This window comes from Labrus bergylta, chromosome 19, assembly GCF_963930695.1.
Source record: "Labrus bergylta chromosome 19, fLabBer1.1, whole genome shotgun sequence".
NCBI classification, from domain to species: domain Eukaryota; kingdom Metazoa; phylum Chordata; class Actinopteri; order Labriformes; family Labridae; genus Labrus; species Labrus bergylta.
Window position 1 is genome coordinate 4,285,463 of NC_089213.1, and position 16,604 is coordinate 4,302,066.

At 39.8% G+C, this 16,604-nt stretch overlaps 1 protein-coding gene across 1 annotated transcript; it reads right to left on the reverse strand.

The window, feature by feature from the left end:
- Window positions 1–1,285: 1,285 nt before the first annotated feature.
- Window positions 1,286–12,474, reverse strand: lipea (lipase, hormone-sensitive a). Its single transcript, XM_020642302.3, has 11 exons — window positions 12,430–12,474; window positions 8,873–9,120; window positions 7,740–8,024; window positions 7,363–7,453; window positions 7,127–7,272; window positions 6,843–7,028; window positions 5,688–5,840; window positions 5,325–5,469; window positions 4,413–4,640; window positions 2,889–3,262; window positions 1,286–2,273 (listed from the first exon to the last, which is right to left on the reverse strand). Exons 1-11 carry the CDS (start codon window positions 12,437–12,439, stop codon window positions 2,007–2,009), a joined length of 2,133 nt encoding a protein of 710 aa, XP_020497958.2. The 5' UTR covers window positions 12,440–12,474; the 3' UTR covers window positions 1,286–2,006.
- Between the last annotated feature and the right edge of the window lie 4,130 nt (window positions 12,475–16,604).

A 16,604-nucleotide genomic window follows, 5' to 3' on the forward strand; every position in this document is an offset into this window, starting at 1 on the left:
TTTTTAGTTCATTAATATTTCACAACTGATGGCAAGACAAGTCTTTAATTTTTTACAATGAAATAGAAACAATGTCATAGGTGACCGGTTGACTCTGAGTGTCATCATATAAATCACATGTAAGCTAGAAAACATGAGACAAAGTGTATTAGGAATAACTATAAAATGTTTAATTATATATATATATTACAGAATACAATTATATTGTGTCTTGTTGTTAAGTCTTAATCTATTGTTTGTGGCCACCTCCTCCCACATGCACGTCCATAGAGCCCCATTGTACCAGGTCGCCCTGAAATCCTGGCTGCACTAGTTACCTGTTAGGGGCTGGTGACAGCATAGGGTCAAGTGAAAAGTCAAATAACTTTCTTTTATGTTGAGATAACAATCTAAAGAAGATACAAATGACATGTTTTAATGTTTGGTGTCCTTACTTAAAAAATGACAGACTTTGATATACATACCTTTTGAATTTTTGTTTCAATTTTCAATTTCTGCCTGAACTACATGTGTGTTTAAGTGTGAAAAATTCAAAAATTGAAAATGGTATTGATAAAAACTTTGCGTAATTGTAACTAATAACTATCTGTGAACATCCTATCTAACATTGGTGAAATTCTGATTCTGATTCCCAGAGATACATGTGATAAGGTTAGAGCTGTCTCTTTTGGAGAAGCCCTAATTTGACCTATTTTCGTTTTTTGGTAAGATGCATAAAACATCCGAAAAAAGTTATTTTGCAGTAAAATATTTTTATACAACCATCCGTTTCATAAACTAGACATGTTTAAGTTATGAAAAAATATGGTTGTGCTTTGTTCTACCTCGTGTAGGGGTCTCTCAACTTTTAGGGGCCCAAGTTCCTCTACTAAAAAGGACAGCACACGAATTCTCCTAACAAATAAAATCAAGTCTTAATGTTGACTTTGATGGATTACAAAACTAAAGTAAATGTCATGAGTGTGCCAATGGATTGTTCACTACAGAGAAATTAAATAGAGAAAAAATCTCAAACACAATGAAATAGTTAATATTTTGTAAACAGGAAATGTAGATCTATACTGCCTGTAGAGGGGTTTGAACCTTCAGGGTCAAAGGCCATGGAAGATTGTCTTTCAAAAGAGACACTTTGATCATCATCCCTGCTCTCAGCCAGTTTTGTCTCCTAATGGGGATCCAAGAGCCCCCGTGAGTCTGGGATGTGAAATGCACAGGATTTATCTGTTAAATCAAAACCTTGGTTTTTATTAATGTTGGGGTAGGAAGTGTGAACTGTGCTAAAAGATGAGGTGACACACTTCTGTTTTTATTTAATTCAGGCTTAAAATATAACAGTGATAAATAGTTACATTAAGAAAAGCTCATAATTAATGTACAGTATTACAAGATACTTTAACATCAACATTTACATACTGCTGGTAAACAGAAGGTAAAGGCCTACTTATCAATGTATTGTAAACAAATGACAAACTGGCAAAGCCAAGTTATAGATTAATACTAAATAAAACAACAATAATACAGTGCATCAGCTTATATTCCTATAAAAGTAAACCTTTGCTCTTGGTCAGTCTGTTGATGTATGCAAAGCTTTTCTCCATGTATGACTCAAATACAGCATCGCTTTGAATTTAAGGCACCACAGCTCCCACCACTGACATACTGTGCATCAGTTAAGATTTGACTGCATGGGCTGGTTATGGTCTGTATACCATCAATGTACATTTCACTGGGTTTTGTGTTGTATTTATAGGTAGAAAAATACCAAAATCTTTCATTTGTGAGTCATGTTAGAGCTGGTTATGGTGAAGTTTTTTCGATGACTGCTGCTGAAGGTGAATGTTGTGCGTTATAGTTTTCAAGTGCAGCCTCCCTAAGCGTCCCGCGGTTTTACAGTCTTTGTTGAATCCTCATAATTCCCTCTGACTTTTTTTTTCCTTTTCCTTAATTTATTGCATCTCTCCCTTTGCATCACAGAACATCTCTTTCTCATCCATCCTATGCCTGCCTCATCCTGAATGATTGGTACTCATGGAAGTCTCTTGCATATTAGTCCGTCTGTGAAGGGAAGGCGTTGGGTTTTCTTGCTGAAAAATCTTCCTCATTTGCTCTAAACAGATCCCCGAAGCGGCCTCCGTCTCCTTGGAGAGCTGTGTAAGGCTGAGGAAGCCGTGAGGAAGGTCCTCCACCACCGTGAGACTCACAGGCTGGCCCATGTCCCGCAGCTTCTTGGCAAACATCACAGAGTCATCCAGCAAGGCATCCAGGGCAGAGGCCTGAGAGGAGACATGGAGGAATTAGGAGACAAGGACTGAAAAAACAAACACCATGAGCTGGAAAACCTTCTGGATTTGTGGGTACATAGATACTGTCGCTGATATTTTGGAATTCAAAAACCTGATGACAAAATACAAGTCAGTCATACTTTTGAACATAAACAGATTAGATCCGAAGACAATCTTGATATGGTCATTTTTGTTTTGTTTTTAATTGTGACTCAGATGTACTGAGCAGCACTGAGTCATTTTGCAGCTAAAATTACAACTTGTCAGTGACCTCTGGGGATCAAACTATGTTTAGAAAACACTGTTCCCAAATGGTCAAAAAAAGTAATTCTGTGCTGCAATTCTTTGCAATTTATCGGCCAACATATGCAGATGAGCTAATAAATAAAATGATCCAATATCAACCTGGCATTTTTATCAGCCTAGCTCTAGAAGAGTTCCAAAATGTTGAAATTGAAGCTACCTAAACCAAAACTCTCAAATTTACATGCTGAAAATAAATTAATTCAAGACGTTACATTTTCCTGGAGGTTTTGAGAATTGTTTGTTTGTTAGAAGAAACTATATCCACCCTCGGCATCCCTCAGTTCATCTCCCCTCTCTCACCACTATGTGAACAGGCGGCAGCCCTCTGAGCAGGTTGTTTGGAGCGAGCAGAGGTGATACAAACGGGTTCTTGATGACGGGGCAGGACGTAGGGTGAACGAAAGCCAGGCATTCTGATCGCAGCGGCTGAAAGCCCTCTGGATACTCTACGTGATCTGCACAGTTTTGTTTGGAGCTGTGAGCGTTGTTTTGGAGCCTCCTCTGTGAAGACGACAGAGAACGTGTTCCACCTGAAGTCCGCCCAGGGTCCAGGAAAGACTGGATCCAGTTGGAGGCTCCCTGGGTGAGATCGCTGAGCAGCACGACGGTTTCTCTACCCAGAGCGCTCAGACTGCTGCTCTCCACTGCAGGCTGCACCGTCTGACAGTCTGTACCTAGGGGGAAGATAACAGGACATACATTAGGCGAGGGCTGGTGAATTAAAAACTCTGGTGATGAAAAATGAAGCAGATGCATAAGTGCAACAAAATGCAGTTCCTTGAATGTCCACTTGGGGCTGGCTGCAAAAGCCCTGGAAGTCCCATTAGCACCCATGTTAAATGCCAGGCTTGACAGCAGAAAAATAAACATGTTTACAGCCCGTTTCAAAAAATGGTTATGATCTGTATAGCTCATTTCTTTTTTGGTACACAATAAACTGGGTGGAGAATTCTTTATAACTCATCTGTCAGAGTTATGCACAGTTAGGGTTGTGGCTGAGTTGACTGACAGACTAGGAGGCTAAAGGCCGGCCTCAGCTCCACTTCATTGTGTGTTACTAAGATGACTGAAAGTTAGAGATAACATTTACAATATGTCGAATGTTTTAAACTATCTATCAGTACGTTTTACTAGTTCTGTTTGTTGTAGGTTGGGGACGTTTTTCAAGTCACAAGAGCAAATAATAATTTACTGCCTGAATAGGTATAGATAGCGAAACACTGGTGGCTAAAACGCAAACTTGGAAAAGGATATAATAAAAAATTTAAACTCAGGAGCCGCTGAAAACATCTACTTTCGTGTCTTTTAGGGGAGCTAGTTAATAAATCCTTGTTATTGGTTTCTGCTGCTGTACACAGTTGACATGGCAACAAGCTGCAATCAATACTCACATTGTTGCATTCACATTGAAGAGTTTAATGTCTAAGGACTTTCTATTTTCTCCTTGAATATCATTGAACAACATTCTTCATTTAAAACGGCTTTAAAACCAGACAGAGCAAGAACATGCTTCACACAAGCTTTCGATTGTTTACCGTATGTGGCGATGATTCATATCTCGATTAACAGCCAAACCTGAAGCAAACTAGGTATTCCCAAAATGATGATGATTCAAGATAAATAACATAAAAACTAAATATTTAAAGCAGCTTTTTTTTATTTTCTATTGTTGACTTTTTCCCCCCTCCCACAGCTCATACATAAATCCCCCTCTTGGATTGTGTTGTCATATGAAGTGGCGCCGGAGTGTTCTCTTGTGTTAAATGAGGCGTGGAAAAACAAAATCTAACGTCACACACACACACAAACTGTGCACCAGCATACCTGCATAGGCATTGATGCACTTCGCAAGAACACCTAGAGGCAGCAGCGTATCGATGAGCGTGAGCAGGCGGGAGGGCGAGGCATCTGTGGTGAGCAAGGTGGCGGGGTAGGCGGCCATAATGCCGTCGGGAACTCGGATGCCGCAGGACATTGCCTTCATGGACAAAGTGATGCAGAGGTTCCCTCCAGCGCTGTCACCTGCCAGACACACACGCTCTGCCGTTGAGCCTGAGAAACAAGGACAGATTTATGTTTAATCGTTGTACATTTAAAGGATTTATATTCTGCACGGCCAGCTGGGAAACAAAGGAAGATGTTGACTATTTGTTATGGTTAATTTATAGACTACATGATATCCAAAAACGCAATCTACATATTAATAATACAACTTTAATCCTATCTATGTGCATTTCACTTTTTCTGAACATGCTTAGGTTCAATTGACACTTACCACGTGCCTCTCCGCCTGAACAACGAGTAACATCACAGTGTCTAGTACACCGTGTACATGTGTGATCGAAAGGGAACATGGACATCACATGTACAGATTCTCCTCTGGTGACTCACAAAGACAGCCATCTGTTTACTTGTGTGACTATATTGGCACATAATGCACATCAGCATTTTGCTTAAGAACATTTTGCTATCATATTATAATTATAAATTCTCAGTTGCTTGAATACAAACTAAATTCCCTCTTAAATTTTAGGAATTGGGTCCATCAGAAGCATTATAACAAATAATTTTAGAGGACTCCTGATATTTACAAACAACCTACTGTAGGTAAAATGTCAATACTGGTGAAACACTGTCACCAACATACAGTAACATGAAACCACAACTGTTTTTGGTTAGGTTTAAATTCTTGTAATCCCCTTCTTGTGCTGTCTGAGTGTAGTTTCATGCACCTACCCAGCAGATGACAGTTTTTCAGAGCCCAGCAGTAGGCGTAAAAACATTCCTCCAGAGCTCTGGGGAAAGGTGCTTCAGGTGACAGAGAATAATCCACAGACAGGATAGGAACTTTCAGCTCCTTCGACCACGTCCGGAGATAGTTCTGTATCATGAAGAGGTGGAACAAGTAAATATCTGTGATGCTTTTCAGGACCATGAACATCTTTGTAGGACTGAAATCTCTGGTGTTAAATAATATAATTTCCATTATCATGAAAGAATGAAGAGTATTAGTGGTTGTATTAATCATAGGAGAAATAAGAACTCCACTACAGATAAGTAGTAACTCCAGCATGCTTACACCAGCCCTCTGTACGTTACCTCGTGGGATTTGGAGGTCTGAGCCACAAAGCCACCTCCATGGATGTGTAGGATAAGCCAAGGGGAGAGCGGTTGCTTCTGCACCCAGGGGAGTTGGGACGCAGTGATGGGAGGAGGATCGCTACGAGACAAAGCCAGCAGCTCTTCACTGTCCTATAAAGTAAGATATTAAGAAATTACTAATTAAGACCAATTAAGACCAGGGGACCAGTTCTATAAAAGAAAATGATTTTCTTCCACCGATGGACATATTTTCAGTATATACTTCTTGTTTATGATAGATTTCAACATAAAAAAAATATTTTCAATCCTTTCTTTTTGTATTGAAGATGAACGAATGACTGAAAAGAATGAAACCTTTATCCACCCTATGGGGAATCTGCCTCGCACTGAGAGCATAAACGACCATACAGGACAGCACATTATTAAAGCATCACGTGATTACATGTAAGGGATTTCAAACAGCAAGTTCAATAAAGTGCAGATTCCAAGTTCATACTGTATCAGAGCTTGTTGAGCAGCTGAATGCTCTGTTGTTCACAGGATGTGATGACTCTTTTAGTCGTCATGAGGCCAAGAGTACACACTCAGACAGAAGAGGGTGCAGTGGGTCTGCTGTTATCTTAGGCACTAAGTACAGAGTGTACCGGTCTGTCAGGTAAGAAATACTGCACGTGTTTCCTCAGTTATCTTGCAACCTAGTTTAACAACTTGTCAAGTTTGTTCTTATTTTTTTTAGACAATGCTTGACCACCACCACTTAATACAAAAGGTCAGTATACTTTCAATCAATTTCTCAATTTTCAATTTCTCATATTCATCATTTATTTGATACCTTTAATATGTCCAATTATATGTGCCATTGATATGAAGACAAAAACTGTCATTAGTGGCCGTAGCTTTGTCTGCCATCTTGGATTACTCAGCTTTTTTTTACGCCATGTCTTGCCTCCTGAGCCCCCAACCCCTGAGTTTTTTGAGTGTTTTTATCTTTACGGTGTTTTTACGGTTGAACTGAATTTAATTTTCCATTTAACTGACAAGGTGTTACTTGGCTGGGATCATCCTCAATTTATTTGTATTATCTTCCTATTATATCCCTGAGATAACTGATCAGCTGATTGAACAGTTTCACACTTGATATTGAAGCCTTACCTGTCCTTCTCGAATCTCATAGGAGATGAGACGCATGTGGACTGGCCCGGGGCCCCAGTGGGCTAATGGAGGTGACACAGTGGCTGTAAGGCTGGGGTCTGAGGCCAGCGGGAGGCTCAGAGTTACAGGAGGCACAGTCATGGTGAAGTTCACCTGCACTGGGATGGATGCTATTCTGCTGAAGCCCTGTAAAGAGAGAGAAGCAGGGTATTGAGCTGCTTAAACATTAAAACAACACTTCAGTTCACCTTAGAGCCACTTCAAGAATAATTAACGCTACCTACTGTTAAAAGGTTGGACTCTGTGATGTTCCAGAAAGACTTCCAGAACTGCATGTCCAGGTTTTGTGTAATGCGTTCAAACTCTGCCCCTCGAAGCTCTGGATCAATGACGTACTTCCCTGATGTGAGAAGTGAAAGAGCTGCCGTGCCTGGAAAAGGAGGAATGATTTAAAACATGAACACACCTGAGAAGGACACAACAGGTACCTCACACAACAGGTACAAAATATAAGACTTACCCAAACCAGACTGCTGTTTACCATACGTCTCTCCATATGACACCATGCTTATGACAATTGTCTGTAAGAATGGACGCAGAGCCGGCGCGTACTGTGAAATAGAGAAAAACAAAAACAAAACAACTGACAGTTCATAAAAGAAGGTAATACTTAAAATAAAGTTGCATGTAACATTTTCAAACAAAACTTAATTGGTTACTATGTTTGAACACATTTTGGGACTGGATGGAGGTTGCTCAACAAGCTTCCAAGGTAATCAATAGTCTGGTTTCTCATAAGTTACTGGATCAAACTTCAGAAAACAAACTCCTATGATCTAAAAATGTGACAAAATCAGAAGCAACAGTTGAGGAGTAAGTCAGTGTTCGATAACTGACCTGGAAGCCGAGGCAGCGGCCATAGAAACAGGCTTTGTGCATGGAGCTGTACTCCTGCACAAACCTTTTGCTCAGGTCTCCGTCCTGGAAGGAGTTCAGCTGTCCATAAGCGTTATCGTTGATCAGACGCTGGGCGAGGTGGAGCAGGGCGCGCAGCTGGCAAAGAGCATTGCAGTACGCTTCCATCTCAGAGGCATTGTGGTCCGCCCTGAAGAAGGCATTGTTGTAGTTTGAGGCGATGTAACGGCCTTTGTGAATGATGTGCATAAGACAAGACTGCAAGACCTGAGGAAAAGAGAAAGAGGAACATATTTGGAGTAAACACGGCAACTATAAGGTCGCAGTCACACTAGGCCCAGTTGGCCTGTACCCTGATTTAGCACGACTGTCCCCCCCTTGGTCTGCACTCACACTGCTCCAGGACTAACCGGACCTGAGCATGGTTACCTCTTGTACATAACGTCGTAATACAACACATGCATGGCTTTATGTTATCATGAAGCGTGCTTAGTTTACAAGACAGACTGACTCAAAAAAAAGAAAAGAAAAGAAAAAGGGGGCGCCGTCAATCTGGGTCAGCACATTAGAGAACAACACAAAGAACATGACAGCTACTTTACTGACTTTGTGATTTATTTTCAGTCATTTTTAATCAGATACAGCGATAACACTCTGGGATTTCTCCATAATGAAGGCTGTCCAAGTTGTGCACCCGTGCATGAACTGTACCGTGCCGAAGCGCACCTTCCAAGCATGCCAGGGCCAAGGTGTTGTACCGTGCTTGAGCATGGATTGGAGCACTCACACTAGTCAAACAAACTGGACTTTAAGGGTGAAGCTTGCATAGGCATGGTATGGATTGTTAAGTGTGAGTGCTCCCTAAAAGACCAAAAAATAATAATAATAAGATGGCTGACCTTCTCCAACATGAAACATATTTCAACCTATACATAAAACAGTGAAGTTATTTTTGTCCAACAGTTCAATTCTAACCACACTTTCTTATAATGAACAAATATTTTCTTTTTTTCTGTTAAAAATTGGATTTTATGTCTTTATAACTATAATCTAAAGTGTAACTGTAAAATCAGCAGTGATGAAACAACACATCCAGGCAGTTGAATCATTCTTACCTTGACGAGTGTGCGGTAGCCATTCCCAGGCGTTTGTTCGTCAAAGTCATAATGGTGGTAGACGGCTGTGAAGCCGGCGACCACAGGCTCCAGGACTCGACCATGCTCCTGAATTTCTTTCATACACTTCACCAGGCGGGTGGCAACAGAGCCGTACGGCAAATCAGAAGGCCCACCCAGAATAGAAATATTGTCTACACATACTGTCTCCAGGGCAGCGAACACAAGCTTGTAATCCATATCTGAGTCTGGGAGAGAACAGGAGAGAGGAGCAGAGTGTTCTTTAACTTCCTTTATAGCTCGACACTGCAGACATGTGATGAGCTCTGAAAATGTTAAAGAACAGAAACCATCTCATGGTAAACAAGAATCCCCTAATGACATCATCTCCTGCTTTGATTGATAATCCTCTTGTTATCTGTTTGGTCAAGGGTTGAAGTCTAAGTACAGTCTGAGGATAAAACCAGGCCTCTTAGATGAGCTGACTGCAACACATGAAATACTAGACATGAATATATAAAAACAATACTCCAGACAATAAGTCCAGATGGAGAGAAAGAACTAGATCTGTTCTTCTTTTTTAATCAATACAAACACACAAACAAAAAGGATTGCATGTCTTTCTCAAACATATCTCTTCCTAGATTGCTGAAATATTGAAAACCTATTCAGCAAGAGTCTTCTCTCTTTTTCCACTGACAGACTGAAAATGTACATTTTGTGAATATTTTTGTATTCAGCAGAGACATTGTGCAATGTGTGTGTGTCATATAAAAATAAAATATTTATACTTAAAGGGGAAAAGCTCTCCTCTGAGTCACAGTAGCTGTAAGCACACATACACAGCCTGGAAGAGAAAGTGAAGCCAGGACAAGGCGTTGCTGTAGCTGTTAGCTCATGTTTACAAACAACACTGGAGGCTTTCTTGCAGTATTGACACATGTCCAACACAAGTAAAACCTCAAACATCAACACAGAGGACATAACTTCAGCTAAATCAATACTTGCTGAAGCTCTAACTGACCACAGATAAAACTCAGTCCCAGGAAACCCTATCAGAAAGGATTATTCTTTGTAGTTTTAATTCCTTGTATGGCTCTGTAACTGTATTTCAACAGTATAAACAAGATCAACCAGATTAATCTCTTCTGCTTGGATTGTTTTTTTTACATTAACTTAATGCAATAATCTCTGTATTTTATTTAGTAATTTCACTTTGAACTGATTTGTTTTGTCTTTAATGCATTTTAAATAATATTTGTAGTCCTAATACACATCATGATATTGTTACAAAAATGCTGAAGACCTGATTGGGTTGAATTGAACATGGTTGTCCACCAGAGCTATACGGTTGTAAAATGTCATATGTCCGACAATATCTTGGACACAATATTTGAGCATCTTCTTTATGTCATGTCATTATAGATGATTATCTGACACAAAACACCGTCGTCATCGTCAAATCTCCTGAAAAGATGCAGAGCAACAACATGCTAATATACTCTCTTCAATCCATACTTCCCTGACTGTCTTTGAGAGACAGTGACTAAGCCTGCTGCTGCCTAAAAAAAAGATGTAAATGATATAACAACAGTTCCCGATGTCACGGTAAAGATTTTCATATCTGCCGGGCAAACTTGTTATTTTTAATTGCAAATATTAGCCAATCAGCTGTAAAAACAGCACTTTTAGAGGGTTATAAGTGCAACAATGTGGCTCTCAGATGTAATTTTGTCCATGTAATTTTGGACAACAATGGAGGCCTTTAATACAGAGGAACAAGCTAAACCAGGCACACACAGTTCTTGTTAGGAGGATCAAAGAGTGACTGTTTGTTGGTCATAAGAATATGTTGAAAGTTACCATTTGGAAATTCATGACATAAAAAAGTCACAGATGATAAAAATGTTATTATGACGACTTAAACTTCATCAATACGACCTTCTATCTCATAATTATACCTAAGAGGATAATGATATCATCAAGGCTAAGTTATCATTGTGTTTTGGCTTTTAGTGCCAAAAAGGTGCAATCATAATAAAATATTTAAAACCAACCTGATTTGTTAACTCTGCTTTCACATTTATGTACAAACATTTCCTTTCTGGCAGTGATCCTCCACTGTAGATATTTCTGAGGTGTTTCCTAGTTCTTCCCTTTTAAAGACCTAATTGGGGGAAGTTTGTTTTCTTTTACGGTGGATCTTAAGTTAAATGGGTGCCAAGTACAGGCCAGCCCGGAGACATTGCAGGGCTCCTGAAAGGCCCAGTGAACGGGCCCTCGCAGGGTAAAATCAGCATGAGCAAATTCAATCAGTAGGCCTACTGTTAGCGCCCTCTTCTTTCTTTTTTTTTGGCATCCTAACGCCGTGCAGGTCATGGAATGGCTATATTGATTGCAACATAACTGGCACAACAGTTAAGTTCACTGGGACCGCTTTCATCAGTGACTTTACAAAAAAAAAGGCTCACATCATTTTAAGGAAGGGGGGGTTGTTACATTTAGAAACAGGCTCACATCATTTTAAGGAAGAGGGGGGTGTTACATTTAGAAACAGGCTACATTTTACTGAAGCAAGGGTAAATAAAATGTGTTTTATTGCTTTGAGGGGTAATGGTAAGTACTTAGGTATAAAATACAATTTGGTGAGTGTTGCTTAAAATTAGGATGGACCATGTTTTTGTTTTGCTAACCTCCATGGACCCGCCCTATAAATGATTCTGCCCCAGGGAGCTTTCCCCCTTCAATCCCCCCCCCCCTCCCTTATGGGCGACCTTAGATATGCGCTGTTATGCCCTCTGAGGCAGCCTGCAATTTCTTATTTTGAGCCATACATAAACACACTCACTTTGCAGCTTGCCGCCCCGTGCCTTTAACTTTCTCCATAAAAACCAGCAGGCCTAGAAGAAAGAGCCACTGATGCCAAACATGAAAAGGTTTCCCACTGACCCAACAGAAGCTTGATCATCTTTTGTAGATTTGTTGGACAACAGTGAATGTTTGTCCTCTGACAAAACAACATTTTTAGTTTATCAGGACTTTGTGTCTCAGTCTTAATACCACTGTTTACCAAACTTAAGCCCCTGGGTTTCCCCTCTGCTGACCTTTAACCCATCACAGTTGATAAATGACGTCATCAGACTCTCCTGTGTCACACTACAGCACTGATATCACTTTCCAGCACAGATATCGGCTTCTCTTTTCTTCTTCACGTGTTTACACCATTTCAGAGTGTTGTCACTGTAAGCTGTTTATCTATCGTTAGCTCGTCTGCATACATTTAAATAAACTTCATTTCCCACCGGCTACCGGGCAACCGTTTTCAACCGCTGACAACTTCGCACCCACACCGCAAAGTTTCACGGTCGATCACATCGTTTCTTTCGGTTTGAGTCGTGAGGAAGAACCGGTAAGAACACGCTGAAACACGGTGTCACCGGTTTAAAATCAACGCTAACACAGCAACGCCGTGAGACAACCCCATAACCGTGGCGAAACACGACACATAAGTTAGGATTTAATGTGACTTCGTGGTGAGTAAACGCAGCTTCACTCACCGAGCCGCATCCTCTTCCTTGATGTTTCAGTGCGCGCGCACGCAGAATTCTGGGTGAACGTCATGTCAGCTGAGCTCGAGGCGCGGCGCGTGCCCGTTGGTTTAAATCAACAGGTAGGAAATAATACAATGGGATAAGATAAGATAAGATAAGATAATACTTTATTGATCCTCTGAGGGGAAATTCTGGCGTTGCAGCAGCACAATCGATTAGATAAATACAATTAAAAACAGGAGGTACAAGTACAAAATATACACACACATGGACACACACTAATGGAGAGATGTCAGAGTGACACAGCGGGCGCTCCTGAGCTGATGGTGGGGGAGGGGGGGGGGGTTTGGTGCCTTGCTCAACGGCACCTCGGTGGTGCTCAGGAGGTGATCTGGCACCTCTCCAGCTACCAGACCAACTTCCAGATTTGGTCCGCACCGGGATTTGAGCCCCATAACTGTTACATGGCAATTACATTTTTATCAAGGTTCATGAAGTGATGCATTTAAAAAATTAACTTTATAAAGTAAAGTTTTGAATCTGTGAATATAAGTTTATAACTTAATGTGGATAAAAAGCCTACTACTCAATCTGGAAGCTAATATCTGAGAAATCAGAATTTTGTATGTTTGCGGTTTGCTTGCTCCTCACTGAACTATATACACCACATAGTAAGGAATATGAGTTTTGCACATGAACAGTTGAGGATCATACTCATTCCGTTTTTGTATGCATGTGATGAGTTTATGGGAGTCTCTAGTGGCCATCTGATTACTTGCAAGGCAAGTTTATCTATAGAGCAACATTTCAGCAACAAGGCAAGTGCTTCACACAAGACATCAAAAGCAACATGACAAAGGAAAAATAAATATTGGAAAATGTAAAAGTCATTTCACGATCAAACAGAAGCTTGAATGTAAAATATGTTAAATAATAACTAAAATAAGATCCAAAATTAATATAGAAATAAGACATTCAAATGTAAAGTCTGTTAATTAAAGTTTAGAGGATCATTTCAGGAGTATAATTTGGACTAAGCTTATGTGAGGGAAATGTTTTTTTTTTTTTGCCCACTTGTCTCTTTTTAAGGCTCAGTATGAAAACAGAAGACATCATGAGGGAATGGATGCCACATAAGCAGTTGAATGAGGTAAGCGACTCATCTTACAGTCTAATATGACTTTTATGATATAATGCTTTTCTTACAAGAACCCTACATGGAGTTTACTGCTTACTATTGACTCTATAACGTGTGTAATGATTAATTTGTTGTGGTTGTAACACTTACTGTAAGGAATAGATTTCATTGTCTTAATTTTACGTGTATGACACACATATTGTAAACCATATTTATTAATCTTCAGGTGTAAAATAACGTCAATAATACCAGTGAGGCAGATGATCATGCATCTGGCGTTTGGTGGGTACATCGTGTACACCCACGCATTTGGGGCTGTTTCTTGAAAATATCAAGAATCATCAGGCAGATATAAAGAAATCAACCCACTTATTTAGATTTGTCCTCAAACAGAATTTACTAACGGAAAGCTTTAAAAAACGTCAGGTCAGGGGAGCCTATAGAGACTTACCACTGTGGTGAGCGGGCCTGGGTTCGAGTCTGACCTGTGGCTCCTTCTGAGCATCATTCCCCCCTTTTCTCCCCGATCTCCAGCTTACTATAAATCTGTTATCATGACAACCCTATTAGCAGAGCAAACGGACAAACAGATGTTGATTTATCGCATCAAGTTAAATAACTAATGTTGATTATATGGAGAGGTCGTTCTTATATTTATACCAAAACTCCCAGGGCTCCCTGGTTCGACTTCCAGCTGGTTCCTTCCTACAGGTTTCCTGTTAATGCCCGACTAAAGGTCAAGTCACAACCCTGGGCGCTTCTTTCCCCACTGTTAACCTCACAGAGACCCTCTTATTATCATTGACCTTTGATACCGGTGTCAGAGACCCATCCTAAGCCAGGGTAACAATTGAATGCAGCCAGTTTACTCATAAACTGTCAATAGACATGCCATGCAAACAGCTCGGATGAAGCCCATGCTGGTTTCTCAGAGGAGACTACCAGCATGAAACCAGGACAAAAGAATAGAAGGATATGACACGACTCTGGTCCAAATCTGGAAACATATCTAGAACTTTCTTTTGTTTTCTCTTTACGTCATTTTATCTATGACATTCAAGGACGTCAGCTCTGAATTCTGAAGCAGATATTTAAGGTTGACTAGCCGTTTAGATATAGAAACTATATCAGATTAAAGAATTGGCTTTCTTCACTAAAAGTATAATTCCTAAAAGGCTGTATCTTCCTAGCTCTTGAGGCTAATTAGAGTAAAATCATCAGGAAATAAGGTACAAGGAAAGCACTTTGTGTGCACTTTGGTTTTTTTTTGTGAAATGCTGGATTTCTGGTAAGCCCTTTTCTGGTAAACCCTCTGCACATTTCCTCAGTGTTGTCATAATAATGCAATCCACTGTTTGAATGGAGAACATTAATCAAACAAATTTCCCTTTAATGTGAACTGGAGCTGAGATCTCTGTTTAAATTTTAACCAAAGGGATTGTGCCTATCAGATGATAAAAATCTCGATTGACGACTCACGGAAAAGAAACAGTATGTCCAAACTAAGGTTCACTTACAAGTCTTTGTCACCTAAACACACAAGCATAGTGGCCATGAAGGTTAAACACAGTCTTTGTTGTTCAGTTTGGCAAAAAGGAGGGGATGTTTGAGGGGCTGGTGCTACTTTCCAATGAGGGAGACAAACGGGTCAAACTTACTTCCCGTATAAGGTACTCACTTTGTACCTTTATGTAAAAGTCTGAAAGAGACACAAGATCACACAGTTGTAGACACAAACAGACAGGGGCACAGGGTTAATAATGGGTGCCAGCTGGGTTACATGTCAGTTCATCCTATTTATTTTTGATTCTTTATTCTGCTTGACTGGATGTCTTCTTCGAAAAGATTTTATAATAATTTGATATAAACTTATCCTGACAACCTGTATTTTTGTAGCTCCCATTCCTTTTGGTGATTCAACAATTCATTAGTTTGACTGCTGTGTGACGACAAGTCAGGTTTCAGAGAAGATTTTACTACAAATAAGCCTGCAGAGACAGAGATACCCGGACTTTCAGTACATAATGCTTCCTCATACATATCCCACAATGCAACAAATAGTGTCTTTTTAATATCTGCCTGCCTGGTTTGTGCTCATGTTTTTTTTAAAACTACACTTGGGCTGTCATGATAACAGATTTTAAAAATTCAATATGATTCTAGTCAAATTCAAATTAAATCTGAGAAATGTATTGATGATTTTATCCATTGTCGTTTTTCTGTACAGTGTCCTTGTGTGTCCAGAAAGGTGCTTATAGATAGCATTTATTGTTATTATTATAAAGCGATACTTTATTTAATACCACCACAACAGTCCTAGGCACCCAATATTGGCTAATTGATTGTTTGTAATTACCAGAAAAATACAGGCAAGCTCCTGCACACTGTCAAATACATGGACATGTTTAGGTAGAATCAATGAAATCAATGAAAGGCAAAAATGCAACAAAAAAAGGAGAAAAAAACCCTTCCTAATAACACCGGCTTATCATCAGCATATCAATATTGTTATAGAGCTGAACAGAAAGTTCCTATTCATTTTGTCCATACTGAATTTGATTATTAGCCGTGATGTAATAACCGTCCAAAGTAGACTTACGACGAGCTACCTGAGTGTAAAACGATGGCGTATGCTCCTGAAACAGGTTTGTATGACAACTAAGTTTTAAGAAAAATCTGGTTTATTTGCGATATCGGGGAAAATACCCACCATCATAGAGTGTCACAGCAACTCGACTCAATTTTATCAATAAATCGTATTTGTGAAAAATTTGTATTTTCAATAAAGTAAATCTTTATTTTCTCATCAACTTACTCCGCCGAGAAACATTTTCTAAATTGAGTGTATTTTGTATCAAGTTCTATACAAGGCAGACACCATCAGTGAAAACCTGCTTTTAAAGCGTCAAAGTCATTAAAAAAAAAGTACAAGAGCATCAAATCTCCCATTGAGGTAAGTTGCCAAACTCGCTGACCTGGGTACAAAGTGGGAGGTTACAGACTTGCATCAGGATGGGTTGAGCTTCAGCCTCTCTAAAAAGGG

What these genes read in the sequence shown, in the direction of transcription:
- lipea (XM_020642302.3), bottom strand. An exon ending in CAGAGTCCAACCTTTTAACA is followed by an intron (nt 7,029 to 7,126) that starts GTAGGTAGCGTT and finishes CTCTCTTTACAG; the next exon opens with GGCTTCAGCAGAATAGCATC. An exon ending in ATGAGATTCGAGAAGGACAG is followed by an intron (nt 5,841 to 6,842) that starts GTAAGGCTTCAA and finishes CTTACTTTATAG; the next exon opens with GACAGTGAAGAGCTGCTGGC.